Source organism: Balaenoptera acutorostrata, chromosome X (genome assembly GCF_949987535.1).
Source record: "Balaenoptera acutorostrata chromosome X, mBalAcu1.1, whole genome shotgun sequence".
NCBI classification, from domain to species: domain Eukaryota; kingdom Metazoa; phylum Chordata; class Mammalia; order Artiodactyla; family Balaenopteridae; genus Balaenoptera; species Balaenoptera acutorostrata.
The window spans coordinates 121,707,473-121,735,050 of NC_080085.1; the positions used below are offsets into that span (position 1 = coordinate 121,707,473).

The window sequence follows — 27,578 nt, forward strand, 5'->3', positions numbered from 1 at the left end:
AGCTCAGGGCATTTCCACTCGACTGCTCGCATCTGGAGTCCCACCTCCTCACTCCTCTTTTACTTGTTCTTTAGATGATGGAGGACATCTCACCATCTTCCTGATATGACTGCTGCTCCTAACCTCTACCCTTCTATGGGTAGGGGTGTGTCTTGCTTACCCTAGAATTTCCATTATTAACACAGTGCTTTCCAAAGAGAAAATATCCAGTTAATGTTTGATGAATAAATGAGTCAGTGAGTTTATTTATTAAGATTAAGATCACTCCTACTTTCTTGAATAAACCAAGCAAATCCAAGTATATATCCTTTAATTTTACTGAACAATAGACTAAAATGGTTAAGGGAATCAAAAAATTAAGATTTGTTAAGATTACTCCTACTTTCTTGAATAAGCCAAGCAAGTCCAGGTATATATTTTCATATTATGGAACAATACACTAAAGTAGTTAAGGGAATCCAAAAATGAACCAGCTTTTACATTTTTTTCTCTATTGTCTGCTGAGTTCTTTCACATTTCCAAGAAAATTCCTATTCCAATGCCATGTTATCTTGTTCCGGATCACAAAATAAGATGGAAGGTTCCCCAACTTGTTTTGCAAAATATCAAAACTCTTATTCTTAAATCTGATGTTTAGCAATAAATGTGACCAATATCATTTATAAACAGATTCTAAAGTTAATAAACCTATTAAAGGAAAAGCATTTGAAAAAAATACCAAAAGGAAAACAAAAAAAGATAAACTTTCAAGTCACCCATACAGAACAGGAACACAAAGTTGTTGCACAGTGTGTTCTCCCCAGCCTGACCCCGACCCTCCTCTACTTAGAACCCTGACTGCCCTCTCCAAGCACAGAGTGAAGATTTGCACTCATTCTTCAGTTGGGTCGGAAACTGCTGAGGAATGCTGCACAATGAACATGGCAGTAGTACTATCCAAGGGGCCAACTGTGGCCCCGACTCTCTTCGTCATCTCTTAAAGCCTCCTCATACCAGTATGAGAAGGAAATGGGGTCAGTTCCTTTGATCTTGGCCAAAAATTCCAGAACTTTCAGCTTGCTGGTTTCAGCATAGGCCCTTGGACCCCACAGGAATTCGTACCGTGGAGGATCACTATTAGGCACCTTCCGGTACTCCAAATAATTCTCCTGCACCCAATCTCTGGTGATGAGCTTCCTGGGCTCCCCAAAAATGAAGTGCTTCCTCCCAGCATACACGCCTAACATATTCAAGAAATCCCAGATGTTTTCCTCAGGGGCACAGTTGCCCTCTATGAAAATCACACCCAGGATGATTACCAGGAGGCCATTTTTAGGCATGCTCTGGTCATCACTAAGCATCTCATCATGGGTGAGGTCTAATGAGTTGACAAGGACATAGGAGTGGATTTTGGGGTCCACTTCCTTCACATCAATGCCGGAGATCACCTCTAGGCGCTTAGAAGCTTTCTTGAAGATCACAGAAAATTGGTTTTTGTACTTTTTGCCGACAACTTTTAGCATTTCTGCCTTTGTGAAGGGCTCCTTCAGTCGATATTTGAGGACCATGAAATGCAACAAATCAGCCACCTTTTCATCCTGCAGTTCTCTGAGCAAGGATCTGGTGCCTACTGAGGCCTAGAGAGAGCGTGTGCCCTCTTCTTCTTGGATGCTGGAGCTTCTATCTGATGTGCTCCGTGACATGAAGGAGAAGGAGCTCTGAGGACTCTGGGGAGGACCCAATGTCTCAGTGGCAGGCTCCTCCTCCTGCTCCCCCTCCTGCTCCCCCTCCTGCTCCCCCTCCTGCTCCTGCTCCTCCTGCTCCTCCTCTGGGGCGCCCAGTAGCAGAGGAGAGGAAGGGGGGGAAGTGGAGGGGTAGGAGAAAGTGAAAGAGCAAGAGGAAACAGAGGCAGTCTCCTCCTCCTCCTCCTCCTCCTCCTCCTCCTCCTCCTCCTCAGCTGTGGGAACCTGTACTATCAGCAGGCCTTGTACGTCACTTAGCGTCTGAAAGCCAGGCTCAAATGTGAGGCACGGATGCTTTGGAGAGCGAGGCATGATGACTCTTGTTGGAGGCAGCAGGTAGAAGTGTAAGCAGGATGGTGGGAGATGGGATCCCACGGGCCTGGGGGAGAGAGGGAGCGGTCAGCAGCCTCAGCACAGAAATGCACCCTTGGCAGCTCTGACAAAGGCTGGCTTACAGATCTCCTCTTTAGGGGGTGCTCTAGGGCCTCACAGAGCTCTTGTCTCCCTGGACAGTTTGTCCCCTAGGAACCTGTAGGAAGATGTGAGAAAGCTCCTCAGGGCGCAGCCAACCAGTACAACCCGAGGCTTCCAGGGCTGACTGTGGGCAGGTGGGTCAGGCACTGTGGGGTCCCTGGCAGACATTCAGGGTGTGCACCTCACCTTGTCTCCCAGTACTGTCTGGGCTTCCTCTGCTCTGCTGACCTGAGGACATGTGCCTCACACCAAGGCCCTCACCTCATGGTTCCTGAAGCCCCTGACAGGCGAGGAGGGGCCGAGTTCTGTGAGGTCCCCGCTGTTCGGGAGTGGATGATCCCCTCCATGCTAAGGTTCTTACCTTTCCTCTAACAAGTCTTGTGCCCTCTCCTCCTGTGCCTCTGCTAGCCTAAGGCAAGAGGTCACATTCCTTAAACAGATGAGAAGGAAGTGAAGGGGCAACACTTTCGACCACACCTGCCCAGGACCTCCCGGGTGTAATGGAAAGAGCTGAATGAAGTTTGTGGGTTCCCCCTCTCTCCTAGCTGAGTGTTACCCTCATTCCTCACATTGATGCCTGGTAGGTTCTGGGACTCCTCCCTCTGCTGTCCTGACTCTGGCCCCTTCAGAACAAGCCCTCACCTCCCTGAGACCACCAAGAGGGAAGTGAGGGTCCACCATATCTGACCACTGTGCCCAGGGCCTCCCAGAGCTGACAACAGGGGAAGGGCAGAGCTGGGTATGCCTTCAGTCCTCGGGCGAGGGTGTGCCCCGAGGCCTCACTCAGGGTCCCTACCTTAAACTCTGGCAGAGTCTAGGAGTCTTCCCTCTGCTGACCTGATGTGGCTTCCCCTCAGACCGCCACTTCCTCAGAACGAGGACCTCGCCTCCCTGAGAACCCATGGACCAAGATGAGGCACCACATCTTACCACCCCTGCTATGTCCTCCCAGTGCCAAGAGCAGGAGCTGGTCCCCATGTGTCCTGTGGTGGGGCTATCCTCAATGCCCCCTCATGTTATCCATATTTACTCCTGACGGGGCCTAGGCTACCCCCTGCTGGCTGGAGCTCACCTTTCTGAGACACCTCTCTCAGCCTTGGAGAAAGTGAGGGCATACCTATACAGCCAACCCTGCCTGAGCCTTTCCAGGCCTGAGGACAGGAGATAGCCAGACTCTATGGGGTCCCTTCTCTCTGGGGTTGGCAGTACCTTTGGTCCTCACCAAGGGTCCTTACTTTGACTCTGGTAGAGCTTGGGACTCTTCTTTCTTCCGACCTGACGTGACTCCTTCAGCTGACCTGTCTTCTCACTCACACCAAGGCCTTCACCTCCCTGAGACCCTTAAGGCAAAAGTGAAGAGACATCACATCCAGCCACCGCAGCCTGGGGTCTGGCATGGCTGACAGCAGGGGCTGGGTTCCCTCTGTTCTGGGATAAGGAGTTCCCTCTGTCTTCCCTCAATGTATTCTTTACTCCTGGAGGGCCTGGGCCCACCTTATCTGGTGACCTGAAATCATCCTTCTCAGACCACGGCTTTACCTCCCAGGGACACCTCCATGCGCCCCTTGCAGGCAGTGAGGGTACACCACATCTGGGCATTCCTGCCCGGATCCTCCCAGGGCAGACAGTGGGCACAGGGTGGAATTTCTGTGAGACCCCTTCTGTCTGTCTTAGGGGGTAACCTTAGTCCTCCTTCAAGGCCTTTAGCTGACCTTGACTCCTCAGATTCTGGGACTCCCCCCTTTGCTGGTGTCATCAGCTCAGAGCAAAGCCTTCACCTGTCTGGGACACCCCAGACAAAGTAAAAAGACACCAAATCCAGCCACAGCTGCCTGGGGTCTGTTCTAGCGTGGGGAATGCACTCTCTCCTCGTTCCAGGTATTCATCTGTACCCCTGGCAAGGCCTGTCCTACCCTCTGCTGACCTGAAGTTTCCTGCTCCGACCCAGACCTTACCTCCCTGAGACACTCCATCCCCCTGACCCCTGGCAGAGCTTGCAGCAGAAGGGACAGTTCCTCCCATCTGCTCACCTCTACTCTGATCCTCCCAGCGCTGAGACTCTGTGGCATCCTTCTTTTCAGGGAAAGGGGGCCTTCAGGCCTCCCAGTGGTCCTTACCTTGACTTCTGATAGAGCCTGGGACCCCTCAGACCGACGCTGTGACCTCTCTGAGACCCTCCCCCCAGCAAAAGTCAGGAAATGCCACATCTGGCCAACCTTGCCTGTGGTCTCCTGGGGCTGACAAGAGGGGCAGGGCTGGGTTGGGGCCCCTTCTCTCTAAGATGGGTATTTTCAGGGCAGACAGAGGCCAAACCTACCTGGGAGGGAGGTCCTCTCAATCCTCCCTCACGGTCCTCTCTATTACCCTGAGGTCCAGCCCTCAGAAAAAGTCTCACCTCCCTGAGACTCCCAGAGTGGAAGTCAATAAATGCCACGTTTGGCAACCCTGCCATGTGGCCTCCCAGGGCTGACAGCAGGGGCAGGTTGCTGGGAGACCCCTCTCCCAGGGTGGGAGGTCCAGCAAATCTTCCCTCAGGGTCCTCATCTTGACACCTGGCAGCATGCGGTACTCCTCCCGCTGCTGAACTCAGGCACGCCCACCAGACCAAGGTCTTCCCCAGGCCGGGAACCCCCCAGAAAAAGAGTGAGCCGCGGCCCACATCCAGTAACCATCCTTGGCTCGCCCGTGTCGACAGCAAGGGCAGAGAACTGCTGGGCCCCATCTGTCCTGGTGTACGGGGGACCCTCAGTCCTTAATCTGAGCCCGGGAAAGCCTGGGGCTCCTCCCTCCGCCGAGCTGTCCCTGCCCCTTCAGGTCTCCGGCCTCGCTCCCCTGAGAACGCCCAGATAAAAGTAACGAGAGGCCACACCCTGCCACCCCTGCCAGGACCTCCTAGGGCTGACAGCAGGGGCTGAACGCCATCTCTTCGGTGGCGGGGGAGCTCCCGTCCCCCCTCAAGGTGCTGCCGTCGGCCCTCAGGCAAAGGCGTCTCTCCCGGAGACCAACCCCACGGCGTCCTGAGGGAACGAGGGGGCATCACTGAGCCCTCCCGGGGGGGAGCTCGTGGGGCTCCGCGTCCGCGGAAGGTGGCCTCGTCCATCCTCACGGCTTCCCACGCAGTCGCCACGGGGCCCGCCCCCCTCCCTTCTTCTGACCCGAGGCCGCCGCCTCAGCCCACGGCCACCACGGCCCCGGGGCGCCAGGCAGAGCCGTCAGGAGACGGAGAGGGGCCCCGCGGCCCACAGCCCCGCCCGAGTCGGCTCAGGGCGGACAGCCAGCCGGGCGGGGCGGGCGCCCACGGGCCCCCGGTGCGGACTGCGAGGCCCCCTCGGTCCTCCACGAGGGTCCCCCTTAACAGCCGGCAGGGCCGGGACCCCCCCTTTTCTGACCCGAGTCCAGCCCCGACGGACAGGGCCCCGGGCCCCGACGCTCCTGACACGGAGGCCCAGGGAGAACACCTCCGAGGCCAGGCCTGGGCTGCCCGGGGCGCCGCGCAGGGCGGGCGGGGGAATGCGGAGAGCGGCCCTCGGGCCTTCCTCCCAGTCCTCACCTCCGCGCCGGCCGGCTAGGGCCTCTGCCTCCGCCCACCCAAGTCCGCGCCACGGGCCCCAACTGGCCCAAACCGGCCCCAACCGACAACGCCTCGTTCCCTCAGCCCCCGACCGGAAGTCAGGCACCTCACATCCGGGGCCCCTGCCCGGGGCCTCGAGGAGGACGGCAGGGTTAGAGCGGGCCGGAGGGGCCCGTCTAGGGCAGCTGAGAGGGCCGCTCTCCTCCCTGTGGACCCTCGCCTTGCCGCCCGGCGGGGCCTGGGCTCGTTCCTCTGCTGCCCAGTCCAGTCCCCACTAACGAGCCTCACCACATGCCCAGAAAGCCTGCCTGCGTGTTCTCAGAGCGGCCAGCAAGCGTGCGGCGGAACCCCCTGCGGTGGGCCTCTCGTCCCTCTGGGTCCTCCCCTTACACCAGACAACGCCTGGGGCTCCTCCCGCCCGCGAGCCCTCAGACTAGCCCCGCGTCCCTCAGACTCCCGACAGCGCCCGAAGCGCCACAGCTGACGGCCTGTGCCGGCGGCTTTCCAGGACGGCCAGCACAGGCGGGGCGAAGCCTCTGCAGTGGAGGCCTCTCCCTCCTTCCTCAGGGGCCTCACCTAGAAGCTTGGCAGAGCCTAGGAATCCTCTCTCTTCTGATCTAAGTCTGCACGCCTCAGAGACAGCCTCCTGTCCTGCAGACTCCTGAGGTGCTAATCTCGACACGCCACACCCAGGGACCCTGCCTGGGGTCTCCCAGGGATGAGAGCAGGGGCAGGGTGGGGGTCGGGCTTCCCGCTCTTTCGGCGGGGCGCTGACGGGATTCTCACTCTTTCTTCAGGGCGCTGACAGGATCCCTGCGCTGGGGTGGAAAAGCCACTCAGTTCTGGCTCAGAGTCCTCACCTTGACTCCAGCACTGCCTGGGCTGCTTCCCTCGTGGGCTCCAGAACAAGCCGCTGCTCCCTGAGGGCATCAAGGAAGAAGTGAGCGAACGTTATGTCGGCTACGACGTGCCACGGCTGCGGAGGGCAGAGGCAGGCAAGCTACCCTCCTGCTCTGAGATTGTAGGCATACCCGCAGACTTGTCCGAGGTAGTATTTATATTTACTCCCGACAGGGCTTGTACGGGCCCTCCCTCTTGCTGACCTGATGATGCGTCCCTCGGTCCAAGGTCCCCGTTTCCCCGAGACCGCCCCCTCCAAAGAGGGCGTGGGGGAGGGGTGCGCTGCCCCGGGTGTCCCATGCTGGTTGCGCGGGCGGCTTCGTGTGGGTCCCCCACTGTCTGGGAAAGGGGTCGCCACAGTCTTGCCTCAAGATCCTCCTCTGGATGCCTGCCAGGGCCTGGGCCCCCTCCCCTCTCCTTACATGAAACAGGGCCCCTCAGAGCAAGGTCCTCACCTCTCTCTGATGCCCGAATGGGAAGTCAGCAGACCCCACATCTGGCCACCATGCTTTAGGGCCTCCCAGGGCTGAAAGCAAGTAAAGGGCTGTATTCTGTGGTACCTCCTCTGTCTGCGGCAGGCTTTTTTTTTTTTAATGAATGTATTTATTTATTTATTTATTGGCTGCGTTAGGTCTTCGTTGCTGTACGTGGGCTTTCTCTAGTTGTGGCGAGCGGGGGCTTCTCTCCGTTGCGGTGTGCAGGCTTCTCATTGTGGCGGCTTCTCTTGTTGCAGAGCACGGGCTCTAGGTGCGCGGGCTTCGGTAGTTGTGGCACTCGGGCTCAGCAGTTGTGGCTCGCGGGCTCTAGAGTGCAGGTTCAGTAGTTGTGGCGCACGGGCTTAGTTGCTCTGTGGCATGTGGGATCTTCCCGGACCAGGGCTTGAACCCGTGTCCCCTGCATTGGCAGGCGGATTCGTAACCACTGGGCCAACAGGGAAGCCCCATGCAGCAGGCTTCTATGTGGTCCTCCCTCAGGATCCTCACCTTGATGTCTGGTGGTGATCTGATGATGACAGTGTCTACCTGTCCCTCCCTTCTGACCACATCCAGTGACCATGCCCTGGGGCTTCCCAGGGCTAACCACGGAAAGAGGGCAGGGCTGGGGCCAATTGCTTTAGGCCCTCAAATCCTCCTTCAAGTCCTTACCTGACAACTGGCAAGATCTGGACTCCTCCCTCTACTGACCTATGCCTGCCACCTCCAGACCAAGGCCTCCACCTTCCTGAGACCCCCAAGCTGGAAATGAACAGGGCTGCTCAGCCTGAGACCCCTGCCTGGAGTCTCGCAGGACTGACATCAGCAGTAAAGCAGGGTTCTGTGGGATACCCTCTGTTCTGGAATGGTGGACCCTTCAATCCTCTTTGAGAGTCCTCATCTTGTATCCTGGGTGTCAATTAAATACAATGTGGGAAATTACCCCTCTCCGCCATCTCTGACCATTTGCTCAAGTGCAACTCCTACAAAGCATGGTTTCAGGTTCCAGGCTAGTTGCTGTGTGGAAGAGTAGCAGCACCCATGACAGAGAAGAAGCCCAACTTCCCAGTGGGTCTCTTCACCAGCCAGACTTCGATTTTAGAAACTTTGTTCTAAAACAAATTATTTTCTACATGGAAGAGGCTGAAGAGTTGCGATTATGGGATGTCCTGCCTCTTTTGAGCTTATCTAACATTGCGTTGTCCAGTGAGGTGATTTTCTTTTTTATAACCCTCATTCATAGTAAGAAATATATTGTACATTGTGTATCTCTGCCAGGTATATATGTAGAATGTGTGTGTTTGTGTGTGTGTGTATTTCGTGAATACCTACCTTACTGTGGGTGATTCATTGTGATACTCACTATCCCACTTTTAGTCCACTTTTTTTATTCTGCTTAAATAATATATTTTTTAAAAAGACCGGCCCTTTACCCACTAGAGTGGTTTCAAGTGATTATTAGCAGACTCGAGTCATACTGGCTAAATCAACCCATCTTTCCTGCTCTCCTGACATTACTCCAGGGATACTGGCATCTGGGGTCTTAGGTGCAGCCTGAGATTACTACAATGAAGCAGGAGCAGAAGTTTTTAAACTTTGTTCCTCCCTATCCTGTCATCTTCCTTCTGTTACAGTCTACAAACTCTCCCCAATCTGTCTTAGCCCCAGAACTCCCTCACCCCAAACACAAGTTCAACACAGTCCTCAGTCTTCCCCAGGGGTTTCTCATGTTTTGTCACTTAGATTTTATTATGTGTATTTATGAGGGTTTTTTTATTCTACCTTCTGTGGTTTTTCCAGGCTTGATTTTGGGAGAAGACAGCTGCCCAAGTTTGATTGTCACCTTAGCAGCTACAGGTAAGGCACTAAATCTGTAAATGAGAATTGACATCTTTACAATGATGTGTATCCCATCAATAAGTATGATATACTGCCCTGTTTATCTGGGACTTATTTTACCTGGATCTATCAGTAAACTTTTATAGTTGCCTCTATAAAGATCTCATACATTTTTGTGATGATTCTTTTAAGGTAATTTTTGGATTTTATTGCTGTCGTGAATGGGATATTTTCTATTACATGTTCTAATTAGTTATTGCTTTTATGTGACAAGGCTCTGGCTTTTGCTATAGTGAATTTATACTGTCTTTCTGAGGTTTCTTACTCATTTGAATATTCCACACGCTTATTCCTTAGAATTTTCTACACAGGTGATATTATCACCAAATAGTATATCTTTCTTTTCAGTATTCATACCTCTTATTTATTTTGATATCCACAGCTCTGACTTTGTGTTCCAGTATCTTTTTTGAATGGTAAAGATGATAGCATGTATCTATATCTTTTCCCTGACTTTAATGGAAATGCTTCTAGTATTTCACATTAAAGTATGTTTGCTATAGATTTGGGGGAATGGAAGTTCCCTTGTAATCTTAGTTTGCTAAAAGAATTCCTATGAACTTGTAATGAATTTTTTAAGATTTTTTTTTCGGTACCCATTGATGCAATTGAATGGTTTTCTCTTGATGTGAGCTGAATTGTGTACCCCAAAATTCATACGTTGAAGTCCTAAACTAACACACTCTTTAAATTTGTGAATATAGGGAATTACAATTGAAAGTATCTCCTAATGTTAAATCGTGTTTTCATTCCTCAGACACAGTCTCTTTGTTCATTTAATTCACTGCTGTGTTGAATATGCTATTAATCTATTTAGGATATTTACTGCCATGTGAGTGAGCTTGGCTCAAGTGTTATTTTCATGGGGAGTCCTCATCTGGTTTTTGAATTAAGGAATAACTGCCCATCATTTTATATGGTTTAGAAGAGATTACATGACATGGTGATTTGGTCCTCCCTGACCATTTGATAGAATGGGCCTTCAAACTGCTTGTCCTGGAGCATTTAAGGATGGCTTAAGCTTTGAAAACAGTTTCAGTTTGTATGGTTCAATTGGAATTCTCTATTTCTTTATGAACCAATTTGATCTTTTTTTTCTAAAAAGTGGTCTATTTCACTTAGGATTTCATATTTAATGACATGATATTTATAATAAAAACTTTTTATTATAGAAATTCTAAAACATACACAACAGTAGAGAGAATAGTGTAATGAACCCAATACACCTGATACTCAGCATCAACAATCATCAATGCATGGCCAACATGGTTCTAATTATACCTCCATCCACCACCATCCCCACCAATCTTTGCTGCTTGAATAATGCAACAAATCCAAGACGTTGCACCATTTCTCCCCTAAATATTTTGGTATGCATTTTAAAAGATAAGGACTCTTTTATAAACTATAAACTCAATGCAATTATCAACCCTAAAAATTTAAATGTCATTAATATCAAATATCCAGTTATATTTCACAATTACCTAATGGCCATATATATATATTTTTTTTTAATTGGTTTCCTTCAATTGGTGCCCAATTATGAGCTATACATTGGGATTTTTTATTATGTCCCCTAAGTTATTTTTAATCTACAGTTTCCCCCCATCACCTTTATTCTTTGAAATTGATTTTTATTGTTTAAAAACCACATACACAGGTCTTGTGTTCTATATTGTTTCCCATAGTCTGGATTTTGCAGATTGCAACACTTCGGTGTCCTTTAACATGTTCTTCAGCCCCCTGTACTTCTTTACATTGCTAGTTAGAGGTAGAAACTTGATCAGATTTTTTTTTGTATTTTTTTTTATGTTTTGCAAGACTACTCCATAGGTGATGCTGTGTACTTCCAATAGGAGGGTACATAATGTCTGGTTATCTCTCTTTGTGCTGATGCTGGCAGTCATTGATGACCATTATCCATTAATCCCTTAGGGCTTGAAGAATGATCATTTCTTATTCTCTCATTCCTTCTTAGTTTATTAGAGCTGAAATACCCCTATAATATGTGGAAATTGTTCTTGGTACATCATTTGGTTATCCTGAGGGAAAGGTGTAATATATTTGCTGTGCTCTCTTATAATATTTAAACCTCTTCTGCATCTATATTTTGTACAATTTGATTTAAGTTATATTGTTTATTTCTGCTTTTATCTTCAGTAATCATATTTTTAAAATTTGTCTATTTTACAAGATTTTCAAAGAACTGGCTTTTGTTATTTGTCTCTACTGTTTTCCATTTCATTATTTCTGCATTTACCTTCATTATTTCCTACCTTCTACTTCTTTAGGTTTAACATGGTATTTATTCCCTAGCTTCTTGAATGGCTTGGATGTTTTAAACATTTCTTACTTTCTAATACATCTATTTAAGGCTATATATTTCCCTCTGAGTAGTGCTTGGGCTGCATCACATAGGTAAAGATAAATATATCATCTGATTACTTATATTATTAGAATTTTTTCAAAATACATACAAAAGCTAGGAGTGTAAAAAATATTTTTGATTAGGATATGAAGAATATGAGAGATATATAGTGTTATTTGGAGGTTTCAGGATCCAGAGGTATTTGGGGGGTTTGGGGTTGTTTTTTAATTAATTATAGAAGAAACTTGAACATATTTAACTGTTGGTGACAGAATTGGGTTTATCCCAGGAATGTGATGAAGTTTAATACTAGAAAATCTGTCACTATAATTGGCCACACATGTAACAGTCAGGGATTGTCCAGGAAAATAGAAACCATGATAAATACTTAAAGCAGAGAATTGGTTACGAAAATGATGGAGAAGCTAAACAGGGGACAGTTGGGGAACCCTATAATTGGCAACATAAAGAAGTCGTTCCCACCTCTAGGCTGGAAGGACAAAGAGAGAAGATAGTGTTACTGGAGCCTACGTGTTGGGTTCAATAGGATCTGGAGCCATGGTGGATCAATCTGATGGGGCTGGAACCATGGAAAATATGTAGCCATTGAAGGGGAAACTGCCTGATGCAGAGGAAGAAGGAGAAAAACTGGCTGTTCCATCCTCCTGGGTTTAATATCCTGTTAGTCTGCCTGTTGGCAGAACCCAGATGGCAGCAAAATGTTGGCCAGCCTAAGAATTGCAGACTGTAGGATTCAGCCTGTGTGTATTATAGGGCAGAGCAGAGGACAAGTGAGGGGTGAATCTGAGGGCAGTTAAACCCAGGACAAGCATACCATGTTGACAGATTAAATGAGAAAAATCATATCTAAATTGATATAGAACAGTGTTCAATAATGTATCTTGTCCTCATCCCACACCTGCCCAAGTCCAGGCTAGGTTAGGTGTTCTTCTCTGTACTCCCATACCCCTTCTATGCTCCTCCTCTCATCATCAAATTAATTTTCAAGATGTGATTGACAGTTTACTTGTCTATCTCTATAGACCATGCCATGTCTCCCACTGTATCCATAGTGTCTGTACATTGCTTGGATCAGAGTGTGCACTGTAAATATTTGTTGTTGAATCATTTGATTTGCCATTGCATTTGAATTGTTAAATAAAATACATAATTATTTTAACTTTATAATCTTTCCTAAGTTGAGTATCACACAAAAGACACGATTGCACGAATGTAAACACAGAAATTGATTATGGTAACTGCTTCCATCTAGTCAGATTACACTCTTGCTTGAAGTAATTAGCATCAACCATTATCTAACCTAGGAATTGTATCAATCTCAATGTTTACCTGTCAATGTTCTAGAGTAAACTTAGAAACCTATGAAAGCTGGGAAATGAAGGAATCATGGAATTTATATATTGATAGCCTCAAGAAAAAGGTCTTGAAAAGTTAGTTTTCTTTTTTCCCGAAAATTACTTTAGTAATGGAATTTTCTCAAAAACAGTGGGTAGAAAATAGAACTCTTTTTTTTTTTTAATTAATTAATTAATTTATTTATTTTTGGCTGTGTTGGGTCTTCGTTTCTGTGCGAGGGCTTTCTCCAGTTGCGGCGAGCGGGGGCCACTCTCTTCATCGCGGTGCGCGGGCCTCTCACTATCGCGGCCTCTCTTGTTGTGGGGCACAGGCTCCAGATGCGCAGGCTCAGTAGTTGTGGCTCACGGGCCCAGCTGCTCCGCGGCACGTGGGATCCTCCCAGACCAGGGCGCGAACCCGTCTCCCCTGCATTGGCAGGCAGATTCTCAACCACTGCGCCACCAGGGAAGCCCCGAAAATAGAACTCTTAATCTCAGATATTGACAGAATATATTTCATTCAGGATTTAATAGAAAAATAGACAAGGCCACATAGCCTGGGTGTCCTAAATGACCTTTGTATTACATGGCTATCTAGCTGGAAAGAAATTCCCTCTGTAGTACACCATTACCAACATTTAGATCATAAAATCATAGATTCACAGCACAAGAAAGGGACCTTGAAGGACATTTAGTCTAGTCACCCATTGCAGTTTTAGACGCACTAGTTGTTAGAAAGTTCTTTTTTTTTTAAATATTTATTTATTTATTTATTTTTGGCTGTGTTGGGTCTTTGTTGCTGCACGCGGGCTTTCTCTAGTTGCAGTGAGTGGGGGCTGCTCTTTGTTGTAGTGCACGGGCTTCTCATTGCAGTGGCTTCTCTTGTTGTGGAGCACGGGCTCTAGGCATACCGGCTTCAGTAGTTGTGGCTCACGGGCTCCAGAGCACAGGCTCAGTAGTTGTGGCGCACGGGCTTTGTTGCTCCACGGCATGTAGGATCTTCCCGGACCAGGGCTCGAACCCGTCTCCCCTGCATTGGCAGGCGGATTCTTAACCACTGCGCCACCAGGGAAGCCCCCTAGAAAGTTCTTTATATAAAGTCCATAACTGGTCCCTGTGTAACCATTTATTCAGTACTTCTGGTTCTGCTTTGTGGAATCACAGTGAGTGTTTCTAAACAATCACATGACAATCCTTCAGATATTTGAAAATAGCCAACATGTTCTGCTCAAGTCTTACTTGTCCAAAGTAACATATTTGTTTCTTTCAGGAGATTCCCATATATCAGAGTGTCTAGACCTTTGCTGTCTACTACATTAGCCACTAGACACTTGTAGTTATTTAAAGTTAAATTAATTAAAGTTAAATATTCACATAGTCAGTCATACTAGCCACACTTCAAATATTCAATAGCCACATGTGACTAGTAGCTACTGAACTGGGAAGCACTGATAGAGAACATTTCCATCATCGTCATCGCAAAAGTACTATTATTGTTCAGTGCTGGTCTAGACCTTTCTTTTTTTTTGATTAAAAAAGATTTATAATTGGTGAATTATAAGTTAGGCTGGGTTGGTTTTGTTTTTCTGTTTTTGCTTTTTTTTGTACCTTTCATTATCTGGTATCTTCCTTCCAGAAGTACTACACTTTTGGGACTTTCCCCATAGAACACTGTATTACTCACGTTCAACCAGAGAAACAGAAACACTAAGATCCAAGTCTTCATATGAAAATAGTGTTTTTTTCTGTGAAATGTAATGATCTATAAATTTGACTTTTATTTCTAAGCCTGTGGATATTTGCTTTGCAATGTTTTAGCAGGTTTCAAAACCAGAAATTCTAAACTCCTTGAAGAATTCTAATAACTCCCTGAAATGGTTAGTACAATGTCCATGTACATGCTTTTGTTTTTATAATAATTTACTAACAAATTTACTGCTTGAGCACAGACAGCTCTTGTCCTGGTATTCAGGCCAGAGTTGATGTTTGTACCTACACTACAGGGACAGGCTCTGGGGACAGATGGGAAAGACAACCTCCGACCTTGGGTCCCAGCACTTACCCCCATGTGCAGTACTATCACTCCCCATGACCAACAGCTGATGCCATCACTATTACCGCTTTTGCTGCCACCATCACTGCCCCCAATCTGGGCCAAGATTCCAGCCCTGCCTTCCTGTTAGGGACCTGTGGCACCCAGCACTTGCAATAAAATGAAATACAATTAAATATTCACTTCCTCCATGAACATGGGGAGGCTTGTCAGGAAACTATTTTAACAGTAGATGTAAGAGGTCATAAGAATATTAACTAGGGCACTTGTGGTAAGAATGGAAAAGAGTGAACAGATTAAGAGCGTTTTCTTTGAGACTCTTCTCATAAGCAACAGAAACTCAACTCTAACCTTATGCAAAAAAGGAACGTTAATGGTTCACATAACCAAACCAAAGGGTGTGTCTGTTCTCAGAACAGTTGGAACTGAGACCTCAAATACCACCTGGCTGCCCGCTCTACTGTTTCCATTCTCTCTCATGTGCCTACCCTTGTAACCAAGGACAGTTGGATGCTCTACTAGAACAACTTGGTTTGACTGAGAGGAAGAAGAAATTTCCTTCCAAGAAGATAGAGATATTCCTTAGAGGGAAAGAGACACTAAGACAATAAACCAGACAATGTAAACTTCAGAAGCCTAGTCTCTAAACAAATGTCAGGCTTTTCCTAACATTTTATAAATATAAATATTTTATAAATATAGATGGAGGCTATTCACCAGCAGTGAATGAGAGTTCCTATTACTCCACATCCTCATCAGCATTTGGCATTGTCAGTGTTCTGGATTTTGGCTATTCTAATACTTGTGTAGTGGTATCTCATTGTGGTTTTAATTTGCGATTCCCTAATGATATATGTTGTTGAGCATCTTTTCATATGCTTATTCACCATCTATATATCTTCTTTCGTGAGGTGTCTCTTCAGATCTCTCGCCCATTTTTTAATTGGGGTGTTGTTTTCTTTCTGTTGCGTTTTAAGAGTTCTTTGTATATTTTGAGTTATATATTGGGTTACAGTCCTTTATCAGATTTGTCTTTTGCAGTATTTTCTGCCAGTCTGTGGTTTGTCTTATTCTCTTGACAGCATCTTTTGCAGGGCAGAAGTTTATAATTTTAATGAAGTTCAAGTTATCAATTATTTCTTTCATGGATCATGCCTTTGGTGTAGTATCTAAAAAGTCATTGTCATATCCAAGGTCATCTAGGTTTTCTATGTTGACAAACTGATTCTAAAGTCAATGTCCACAAAATAATTTCCTGGGATTTTAACTGGGACTGCTTTGAATCTATAAAACAAGTTGGAAAGAACTGACATCTTGACAATATTGATTCTTCCTATCCATGCATATGGAATATCTCCATTTACTTAAATCTTTGATTTCTTTCATTAGAGTTTTGTAGTTGTTTTCCATATTTTTAACATAAAGCATGAAAGTGTACATTCCTTAACCAGTCCTGTAATGTGAAGCCAAGGTCTTCTCTTGAGATGTATCCAGAGTTCTGTTCATCTTTCTTATGAAATGCATACTCATAGTGAATACACTATAATTTCTAGTTACATTTTGTTTGAATTGGAGCAATAACTTAAAAAAACGCCTGCCAAACAGTCTGAGAGAGGCCTTCTAATTTTTATAATATTTTTACAAATCTTTTAATTTTCTTGCTCATACCTAATTAATACAGATTTATTTTAGAGGCTCACCTTTATTGTGTCTTTCCAAGGCTTTTTTTTAAAATTAATTAATTTATTTATTTTTATTTTTTTTGGCTGTGTTGGGTCTTCGTCTCTGTGCGAGGGCTTTCTCTAGTTGCGGCAAGCGGGGGCCACTCTTCATTGCAGTGCGCGGGCCTCTCACTATCGTGGCCTCTCTTGTTGCGGAGCACAGGCTCCAGACGCGCAGGCTCAGCAGTTGTGGCTCACGGGCCTAGTTGCTCCGCGGCATGTGGGATCCTCCCAGACCAGGGCTCGAACCCGTGTCCCCTGCATTGGCAGGCAGATTCTCAACCACTGTGCCACCAGGGAAGCCCTTTCCAAGGCTTTTATCTGAGCATTCCTACAGGAAAAAAATCTTTCTTTTACAGTTATATCTCATTGGTTTTCTTGACATTTAATTAAATAGTTAGGATATCAAGCTTAATTAGCATATAAAAAGATTGTGAGCATACAAATGATTCTTGATAAGCATACACCTCAACCAGTAGGAAAAGGGCCATATAGGCGCATAGGGAGATGCCTACCAGCTATGAACTTTACATGTGCTGCAAGTATTACATGTATCATAGAGGAACCAGAAACCACTCAGCGGTCAGCTAACAGAACTCCTACTGTTTGGGAGTTTTTCTGTTTGTTTGTTTGTTTTATGAAACAGAAAAATCACAAAGGAAAAAGGAACAAAAACCAACTTAATCTCCATACTTTAGAAACTGTCAATAGAATAGGTTTAAAAAATAGAATTTTAAAGGTTTTTTGGGGGGAGGGCATTGTGATGTTTACAGTGTGTTTGACATAAATTTTGCAGTTTGTTCTTTAATTATGAAATATTTTATATAGACTTTTTGATGATGGCCATTTTGACCGGAGTAAAGTGATAACCTCATTGTAGTTTTGATTTGCATTTCTCTAATAATTAGCTATGCTGAGTGTTTTTTCATGTGCCTGTTGGCCTGTTTCATGTTCTGTATGTCTTCTTTGGAGAAATGACTACTTAGATCTTCTGCCCATTTTTTGATCGGGTATAAGAGAACTACAATGGACAGTGCAGAAACTTGCAACTAGTAGCAACTAAACTATTACCACCGTTAGGCCCAAAGGGATAAGAAAAGGAGAGATGCCTGGAATCCAAAGAATAATCATGTAGAATTGGCCTCTTTGAGAGTAGCAGAGACCTCTGGTCAAGGGACATAGTCAGTCTGAGGTGACCTCATGGAGAGGGAGCCAGAAGAATACTCTCTAGTCTCTTTCTGATCTCCTACTGGCTTTCCCATTGTCCAAACCCATCCTGAAGCCACAGAACATGGAGAAACCATTGATAAGGTTGATACAGGTCAGCCTCCCCTGGCAGAGAGCAGAGTGGAGAAAAGAGTTAACTGAAGAGGTAGATACCAGTTATTCAGCTTTCTCATCCCATCCCACTCTCCTCCTTCCCTCCCTCCAGAGAGGTATCACTAATCTGAATTTGGAGTTCAATTGTTCCATTCAAATCTGTGTACTTTTACTATACTTGTATATATCCATATGCACTACAGAGTATTGTTTAGTCTAGTAGTTATTAGAGTTATTCACCAAATACTTGGGGTGATCTTACCCTCAAAGCACATGGTAAGATTATCCTTCCCAGTCCCCTTAAAGTTCAGTGTAGCTGTGTGACTTGTTTTGGACAATGAAATATGAGTGACAGTGAAATGTGCCACTTCCAGGAGAAGCTTTAAGAACTACCATGCAAGTCACATTATCTGCTTCCCATTGGTAAAGTGATCAGTGAAGCATGTGATAAAATGAAGCTTATATCAGCCTGCGACTCTAAATTACTCATGAACCCCAAGTAATCTATGCCGGCCATATCATGGCTGTAAGTCACTAAGATTTGGGAGTGTTTGTTAAAGCAGCATAACCTAGCTTATCCAAACAGATACATTTTGCATAGTTTTTAACTTTGTATAAATGGTATCCTACCATATTTATCATTCAGCATTTTTTTAACATCTTTATTGGAGTATAATTGCTTTACAATGTTGTGTTAGTTTCTGCTGTATAACAAAGTGAATCAGCTATACGTATATATATATATCCCCATATCCCCTCCCTCTTGCATCTCCCTCCCACCCTCCCTATCCCACCCCTTTAGGTGGTCAGAAAGCACCGAGCTGATTTCCCTGTGCTATGCAGCTGCTTCCCATTAGCTATCTATTTTACATTTGGTAGTGTATATACGTCAATGTTACTCTCTCACTTCGTCCCAGCTTACCCTTCCCCCTCCCCGTGTCCTCAAGTCCATTCTCTACGTCTGCGTCTTTATTCCTGTCCTGCCCCTAGGTTCATCAGCAACTTTTTGCTTGACAGTTTTGAGATTCACCCATGCTGATGGATGGAGCATATACAAATATATATAATTTATTTATCTGTTCTCCCATTGATAGAACACTTAAGATACTTACAATTTTTGCTATCACTAATAATGAACATCCCGGTACATGCCATCTGTGCAGATGTGCAAGAATTTCTCTAGGGGATACACTTGGGGGAGGAACAATGTGCTTTTAAGCTTTTCAAAGAAAGTAACAGGTTCGGAGGAGACTTTGATCATTATGAACCGTAGTTTCCATCAAAACAGTTTTCAAAAATGTCTGTCCCTCAGGAGTGTGAAAACTGCCTTTCTCAAAACACTAAAATATAATATTCAGGAAAATTCTGTTTTAAAATTGGCCTGACCTTGAGAAGACCAAAGTCATCCTTAAAAACTAAAGAGACCCACCTTAGAGAACAAATGGTTACACAAAATAACACCAATTACTCTTTTAAAAATCTCTCAGGATAAAAGGCAAATTGAGATAAAGGAAAAAAAATAGTATAATTTGGAGTCGGTTCTTGAAGAATTTCCTTTTTATAGATGTAATGAGAAATAAAAGTACATAATCAGTCACTAACTGATTAAAAGTATTATCAGCAAAGACAACTGGTGAATAAACAATGAGCTGCCAGTCATAGGTCGGAGACTGATAACACAGAATTATCCATATTATCTTTTCCATTCTCAGTCTAGGTTACTAATATCAAACAATCACCGTAAGAAAGAACAATCTGAACAACGGGATTGGTCACCCCACCCCCACCCCACTCCTGACCAAAGGTGCTGAGAAACAGAGAAACTAGTGACAGCCTAGTTTGTTTTTTAAAATCTGGAGTCTGTAACAATATACATGAAACTATTAAGAGCTATTCTCTAAGCAGTTGGATTGTGGATGCTTTTAATTTTTGTTTTTTTATATATACATATATCTAATTTTCTACAAAATTAAATATTAAAAACACATTAAGGACTTCCCTGGTGGTCCAGTGGTGAAGAATTCGCCTTCCAATGCAGGGGATGCAGGTTCAATCCCTGGTCAGGGAACTGAGATCCCACGTGCCGCGGGGCAACTAAACCTGTGCGCCGCAACTAAAGAGAAGCCCACAACAGAGAGCCCACGCAAGCAACGAAGACCCAGTGCAGCCAACAACAACAACAAAAAAACGCACATTATATATTACATTTAAATTACTTACGTTAAAAATTTGTTAATGGCTGGAGAAAAAGAAACAAAAATTTGTTTTTGCCTCCACATCAGCACTGCTCAACCGCCAGTTTCTTGACTTTCAGTGTAGGGCTTTCGAGTTGTCTTCATGCCTTCAGATCCAGGCCATTGGGATGTGCTCACCTCCAGAGGCTAGTGTGCTAATAAGAAGAAAATCCAAAAAAGAACCTTCTTTCCTAATGTCCAGAAACTCTTCTACCTCCCTCTAGGACTTTCTGAAGCCCAGAATAACAAAGCCTGTTGAGAAAGGTACAAACTGGCCCAGAGCAGAGGAGTGGCTCATATCACAGAGCAAGAGTGCCCATTCAAGCTCTAAGGTCCTGTTTCACCTGTGCACCATTTTCACACCAGTTCCCCCTACTCCTCCACAACACTTCACCCCGTCCAAAGGTCTATGTACCCATTCATTCTTAAAAGACTTTAGAGATAGGAAAACTCACAGTCAAGTTCCTTCATTTTACAGATGGAGATATTTTGACAGAGGGAAAGCATCTTCTCCAAGGTCACACAACAGTACAGTAAATGTTAGATCTGACACAATACCCATATAATAGGTAAAGGGTTAGAAAACTGGGTTCTGTAATGTGATAGACATGGGTTTCAAATCCCAGCTTTTCATTCCCTGAACCTTTGCTTGCTGAGTTGTAAATGGAGCAACCTAAGGTTGAACTGAGGACAAATGAGATCGTACGGGTACATGCTTTAGTGTACAGTGCCTGGCACATGGTACGCACCAAACAAACGACAGTTGCATTATTATTATTATTTCCATTAGAGCTTACGGAAAAACCCGAACGGACTTTTTGGCCAACCCAATACTAACACCTATACTAATACTAATATAACAATACTATTATATTGTGATATACATTTGCTGCTTTTAAAGCTACATCAGCTTCCTCTAGACTCTTACTTTAAGTAGCCCTTTTCTAAGATGACTTCACATCTTTGAAGTTTTTTGGTCACTCTGGCCAAATTAAATATCACTCATTAACCTTAAGTGCCTTGTGCAAGACCTGTCAGTTTGCAGCTGACATACTGACACTTGCTCTAATTTCAGTTGTGATACACCCACTGCAGTTCTTTTTTAAAGCATTTCATTTGTAGTCACTTGAGTACATTCTGACACCCTGTGATTTTTAAAATCAAATAAATAATTGCTCAATTCCCTCCTGAGCTTTGATGAAATGTCAAAATCACTACAGAAATTGATGAGAATTTGCGAAGGTCTTGTCAGTAGCCCACTGCATCACCATTACCATCATTCCTAGTCAAACTCTAGGTGATTTAAAGAGCACATTTTGACCCAAATTCAGGTTTTAATTATAATAATTGGAATACAATGATACATTGACTGTTTATTTTTGTTTGGGATTAATTTGGATGGCACAGTCAGTACTAAATTAGGACCAGGAGAACGTGGAGGGGGAAAATACCCAGATAATTTTAAAATGAGTGCTTGTCCAATAACTTCGACCTCTTCTCTAAAACATTTTGTGCAGAGTGATGAAAAAGTATCACATTTTAGGACTGAAATTGGTCACCCTCTCTTCCCCTTGCTGGGTTTCCTTCTGATCAGAATTCTAGCTCACCATGACATGTACAAAAAGTGGGCCATAGCAGAAAGGGAAAAGACCAGCCCAACAGAGACCCTGGACAATCCACAATTTCGAAAATTAAGAATTGGCTTCATTGAAATGGAGAAATCCCAAACCACGCATCACTCTGGGCAGGTGCCATACTCTAACTACACTCTAACTACACTCGCTGTTATACTGAAAGATAAAATAACGCTGTCAAAGGCGCAGATGGAACCGGCTGTAAAGTAGAGAATCAATAATGTCACTCCCAGAAGACTTACGTAGTTTACAAAGTCAAATCTCTTCTACAACCAGAACTGCATGAACTACCTAGACTAAAGTAGCTTTTTGATAGTGCCCAGATTACAAAAGGTCTAATCACGCAGTGAGAAGAGCCACAGACTGCAAACCTGCAGACTTGTGTAATAGTTCCAACAACTCCACTAACTGTGTGGCCTTGGGAAAGTCACTGTGCCTCCCGAAATCTCAGTCCTGTGGCAATATAAAACTGGAGGTACACCATGGATACAATGTATGTGAAAATGCTTTAGCAACTATGAAGCACTATGTTAATGTACTTGATAATTATAAAAACTAACTGCTCTAAATATTTATTATACACATAGCACTGTAAGGAGATAAGAAAAAACTTTAAAGTTGATCTTTATCCTCAAGGTGCTTACAATCACATTGGGGAGACAAAAGTGCTAATGTCAATGAAACTAAACTTCAATACTAGACAGCATGCAGCTGCTAAATGCCTTGAGTTTCCAAAAAACATTTGTAAGAATCATCTCATTTAACCCTCATAACAGCCATATGAGGCAGGTAGAATTATTACTACCACACCCATTTAACAGACAGGAATCAGAGTAAGTGAGTTACTTGCGCAGTGGGGCCACATGGGCACAAACCAAAATCTATGTCTTTGAACTCCTGATAAAGTACACTTTCTTGAGTCATACCATTCAGTCTGCTTATTAAACTAGGTTAAGTAGTGTGGGCTCTATAACTTCTGTAGAAGTTCAGAGAAGGGATGAATGGTCCATGAATAAGAAATAACAAAGGTCTGAGAAGCCTTTATGGACGCACTCCCAAAAGCTAGGTAGGATTTCAGTAGGCTGAGAAGCTATGAGAAAGCATTCACATTAAAATTCCGGGCTTTTCAAGCTACACACCTGAGGCCCTTCAGAATTTTTTTTTTAACATCTTTATTGGAGTATAATTGCTTTACAATGGTGTGTTAGTTTCTGCTTTATAACAAAGTGAATCAGTTATACCTATACGTATGTTCCCATATCTCTTCCCTTTTGCATCTCCCTCCCTCCCACCCTCCCTATCCCACCCCTCTATCCCACTTCCCTATCCCTGTGCTATGCGGTTGCTTCCCACTAGCTACCTGTTTTACGTTTGGTAGTGTATATAAGTCCATGCCACTCTCTCACTTTGTCCCAGCTTACCCTTCCCCCTCCCCATATCCTTAAGTCCATTCTCTAGTAGGTCTGTGTCTTTATTCCCGTCTTGCCACTAGGTTCTTCATGACTTTTTTTTTCCCTTAGATTCCATATATATGTGTTAGCATACTGTATTTGTTTTTCTCTTTCTGACTTACTTCACTCTGTATGACAGACTCTAACTCCATCCACCTCACTACAAATAACTCCATTTCATTTCTTTTTATGGCTGAGTAATATTCCATTGTATATATGTGCCACATCTTCTTTATCCATTCATCCGATGATGGACACTTAGGTTGCTTCCATGTCCTGGCTATTGTAAATAGAGCTGCAATGAACATTTTGGTACATGACTCTTTTTGAGTTATGGTTTTCTCAGGGTATATGCCCAGTAGTGGGGTTGCTGGGTCGTATGGTAGTTCTATTTTTAGTTTTTGAAGGAACCTCCATACTGTTCTCCATAGTGGCTGTATCAATTTACATTCCCACCAACAGTGCAAGAGGGTTCCCTTTTCTCCACACCCTCTCCAGCATTTATTGTTTCTAGATTTTTTGATGATGGCCATTCTGACCAGTGTGAGATGATATCTCATTGTAGTTTTGATTTGCATTTCTCTAATGATTAATGATGTTGAGCATTCTTTCATGTGTTTGTTGGCAATCTGTATGTCTTCTTTGGAGAAATGTCTGTTTAGGTCTTCTGCCCATTTTTGGATCGGGTTGTTTGTTTTTTTGATATTGAGCTGCATGAGCTGCTTGTAAATTTTGGAGATTAATCCTTTGTCAGTTGCTTCATTTGCAAATATTTTCTCCCATTCTGAGGGTTGAGAAAACACTCCCATTTACCATTGCAACAAAAAGAATAAAATATCTAGGCATAAACCTACCTAAGGAGACAAAAGACCTGTATGCAGAAAATTATAGGACACTGATGAAAGAAATTAAAGATGATACAAATAGATGGAGAGATATACCATGTTCTTGGATTGGAAGAATCAACATTGTGAAAATGACTCCACTACCCAAAGCAATCTACAGATTCAATGCAATCCCTATCAAACTACCACTGGCATTTTTCACAGAACTAGAACAAAAAATTTCACCATTTGTATGGAAACACAAAAGACCCTGAATAGCCAAAGCAATCTTGAGAACGAAAAATGGAGCTGGAGGAATCAGGCTCCCTGACTTCAGACTATACTACAAAGCTACAGTAATCAAGACAGTATGGTACTGGCACAAAAACAGAAACATAGATCAATGGAACAGGATAGAAAACCCAGAGATAAACCCACGCACATATGGTCACCGTATCTTTGATAAAGGAGGCAAGCATATACAGTGGAGAAAAGACAGCCTCTTCAATAAGTGGTGCTGGGAAAACTGGACAGCTACATGTAAAAGTATGAAATTAGAACACTCCCTAACACCATACACAAAAATAAACTCAAAATGGATTAAAGACCTAAATGTAAGGCCAGACACTATCAAACTCTTAGAGGAAAACATAGGCAGAACACTCTATGACATAAATCACAGCAAGATCCTTTTTGACCCAGCTCCTAGAGAAATGGAAATAAGAACACAAATAAACAAATGGGACCTAATGAAACTGAAAAGCTTTTGCACAGCAAAGGAAACCATAAACAAGACCAGAAATGTCTTTTTAAAAACTGTAAGGCCTCCCCTCTCTGGCCCCTACGGGTGGGCTGGCTGCCCTGAGGAGGCAGGGCGGGGAGGGCTGGGCCGGCCGGCGTGCAGAGGACAATGCTGAACTTCTGCGTGGCCCCCAACTGCACGGGGATGAGCACGCAGTCGGACCTGGCCTTTATCAGGTTCCCGTGGGATCCAGCCAGATGCCAGAAGTGGGTGGAGAATTGTAGGAGAGCAGACTAAGAAGATAAAACACCTGATCAACTAAATAAGCATTATCGATTGTGTGCCACTTTGAGACTTCTATGATCTGTAGAACTATACATTTTGCAGAGGCATCAGAAAACTAAAGAATGATTGGGTTATTTTATTCTCAAAACTAATTGAAGCAGATACTTGTGAAGTCATTGGGAGAGTCCTTATAGGACAGTTCTTCAAGATAATGCAATACCAACAATATTTGATCTTACCAGCTATTTGAATAATCCACACAGTAGACACAGAAAACGAATAAAAGAATTGAGTGAAGATGAAATCACGACACTGAAACAGAAAAAAACTGATGAAACTTCTGAACAGGAGCCAAACCATAAGGAAATAAAAACAGCAATGCTCAGAACCCCAGTGCAGAAGAAGGGGGTGAAGAGCAGGATGAAGACATTTTACCTTTAACCTTTGAAGAGAAGGAAAACAAAGAATACTTAAAATCTTTATTTGAAATTTTGGTTTTATGGGAAAACAGAACATACCTCTGGATGGACATGAAGCTGATGAAATCCCAGAAGGTCTCTTTACTTCTGATAACTTTCAAGCACTGCTGGAGTGCCAGATCAATTCTGGTGAAGAGGTTCTGAGAAGGCGCTTTGAGGCAACAGCAGTTAACACATTGTTCTGTTCGAAAACACAGCAGAAACAGATGCTAGAGATCTGTGAGAACTGCATTTGGGAAGAAACCCTCAGGGAAGTGAGAGACTCTCACTTTTTTTCCATCGTCACTGATGATGTGGTGGACATAGCAGGGGAAGAGCACCTGCCTGTGTTGGTGAGGTTTGTTGACGAAGCTCACAACCTGAGAGAGGAATTTGTGGGCTTCCTGCCTTATGAAGCTGATGCAGAAATTTTGGCTGTGAAATTTCACACTACGATAACTGAAGTGGGGATTAAATGTGGAGTACTGTCGTGGCCAGGCTTACATTGTGTCCAGTGGATTTTCTTCCAAAATGAAAGTTGTTGCTTCTAGACTTTTAGGGAAATATCCCCAAGCTACCTACACACTCTGCTCTTCCTGTGCCTTAAATATGTGGTTGGCAAAATCAGTGCCTGTTATGGGAGTATCTGTCGCATTAGGAACAGCTGAGGAAGTTTGTTCTTTTTTCCATCGATCACTACAACTGCTTTTAGAGTTTGATAATGTAATTTCTGTCCTCCTTCAGAACAATGAAGGGAGGGGCAAAGAACTGAAGGAAATTTGCCATTCTCAGTGGACAGGCAGGCATGATGCTTTTGAAATCTTAGTGGACCTCCTACAAGCACTTGTTTTGTGTTTAGATGGTATAAATAGTGACACAAATGTTAGATGGAATAACTGTATAGCTGGCTGAGCATTTGTACTCTGTAGTGTGGTAACAGATTGTGATTTCATCTTTACCATTGTTGTTCTTAAAAATGTTCTATGTTTTACAAGAGCCTTTGGGAAAAATCTTCAGGGGCAAACCTCTGATGTCTTCTTTGCAGCCAGTAGTTTGACTGCAGTGCTGCATTCACTAAATGAAGTGATGGAAAATATCGAAGTTTATCATGAATTTTTGTTTGAGGAAGCCACAAATTTGGCAACCAAACTTGGTATTCAGATGAAACTCCCAGGGAAATTTCACAGAGCTCAGCATAGTAACCTGGAATCTCAGCTAACCTCTGAGAGTTACTATAAAGAAACTCTAAGTGTTCCAACAGTGGAACACATTATTCAGGAACTGAAAGATATATTCTTAGAACAGCACCTCAGAGCTCTTAAATGCTTATCTCTGGTACCTTCTGTCATGGAACAGCTCAAATTTAATACATCAGAGGAGCATCATGCTGACATGTACAGAAGTGATTTACCTAACCCTGACACGCTGTCTGCTGAGCTGTAGTGTTGGAGAATCAAGTGGAAACACAGAGGGAAAGATATAAAACTTCCATCCACTATTTATGAAGCCCTTCATCTGCTAGACATCAAGTTTTTTCCTAATGTTTATGCATTACTGAAGGTCCTATGTATTCTTCCTGTGATGAATGTTGAGAATGAATGCTATGAAAATGGGCAAAAGCGTCTCAAAGCATACCTGAGGAACAGTTTGACAGACCAAAATTCAAGTAACTTGGCTTTGCTTAACATAAATTTTGATATAAAACATGATTTGGATTTAATGGTGGATACATATATCAAACTCTATACAAGTAAGTCAGAGCTTCCTACAGATAATTCAAACCATTGAAATACTTAAGAGACGTTTAAAATAGGCTTTTTCTTATATTTGATATTTGAAAAAATCTGTAAGAAGTTTGAAAATATCTTACAGAAAAGTTGTAAGGTGTACGTAGGCCACTTAATCACTGAATATCTTGACCTGTAGGCCTCCCATTGAGTACATTAGTCATTGATAATTTGCCTGTTTAAATGGCCCGTTTGAACTCCCATGCTTTGGAGACCTAACTGTTCTTCCAGAAGATAGCACTGAAAATACCATGTTACACTCTGTGTGATCTTTGCTAATGGCAGTTTGGAATTGTATTAATTGAGTC

At 44.0% G+C, this 27,578-nt stretch overlaps 1 protein-coding gene and 1 pseudogene across 1 annotated transcript; one reads left to right on the forward strand and one right to left on the reverse strand.

Moving 5' to 3' along the window:
• Positions 1-932: 932 nt before the first annotated feature.
• LOC103013184 (melanoma-associated antigen B10-like) lies at positions 933-9,030 on the reverse strand. The gene is made up of 7 exons (XM_057537705.1): positions 8,922-9,030; positions 7,027-7,127; positions 4,765-4,813; positions 3,418-3,535; positions 2,557-2,625; positions 1,953-2,100; positions 933-1,616 (listed from the first exon to the last, which is right to left on the reverse strand). Exons 1-7 carry the CDS (start codon positions 9,028-9,030, stop codon positions 933-935), a joined length of 1,278 nt encoding a protein of 425 aa, XP_057393688.1.
• Positions 9,031-24,908: 15,878 nt separating this feature from the next.
• LOC103012906 (52 kDa repressor of the inhibitor of the protein kinase-like) lies at positions 24,909-27,271 on the forward strand (annotated as a pseudogene).
• Positions 27,272-27,578: the final 307 nt, after the last annotated feature.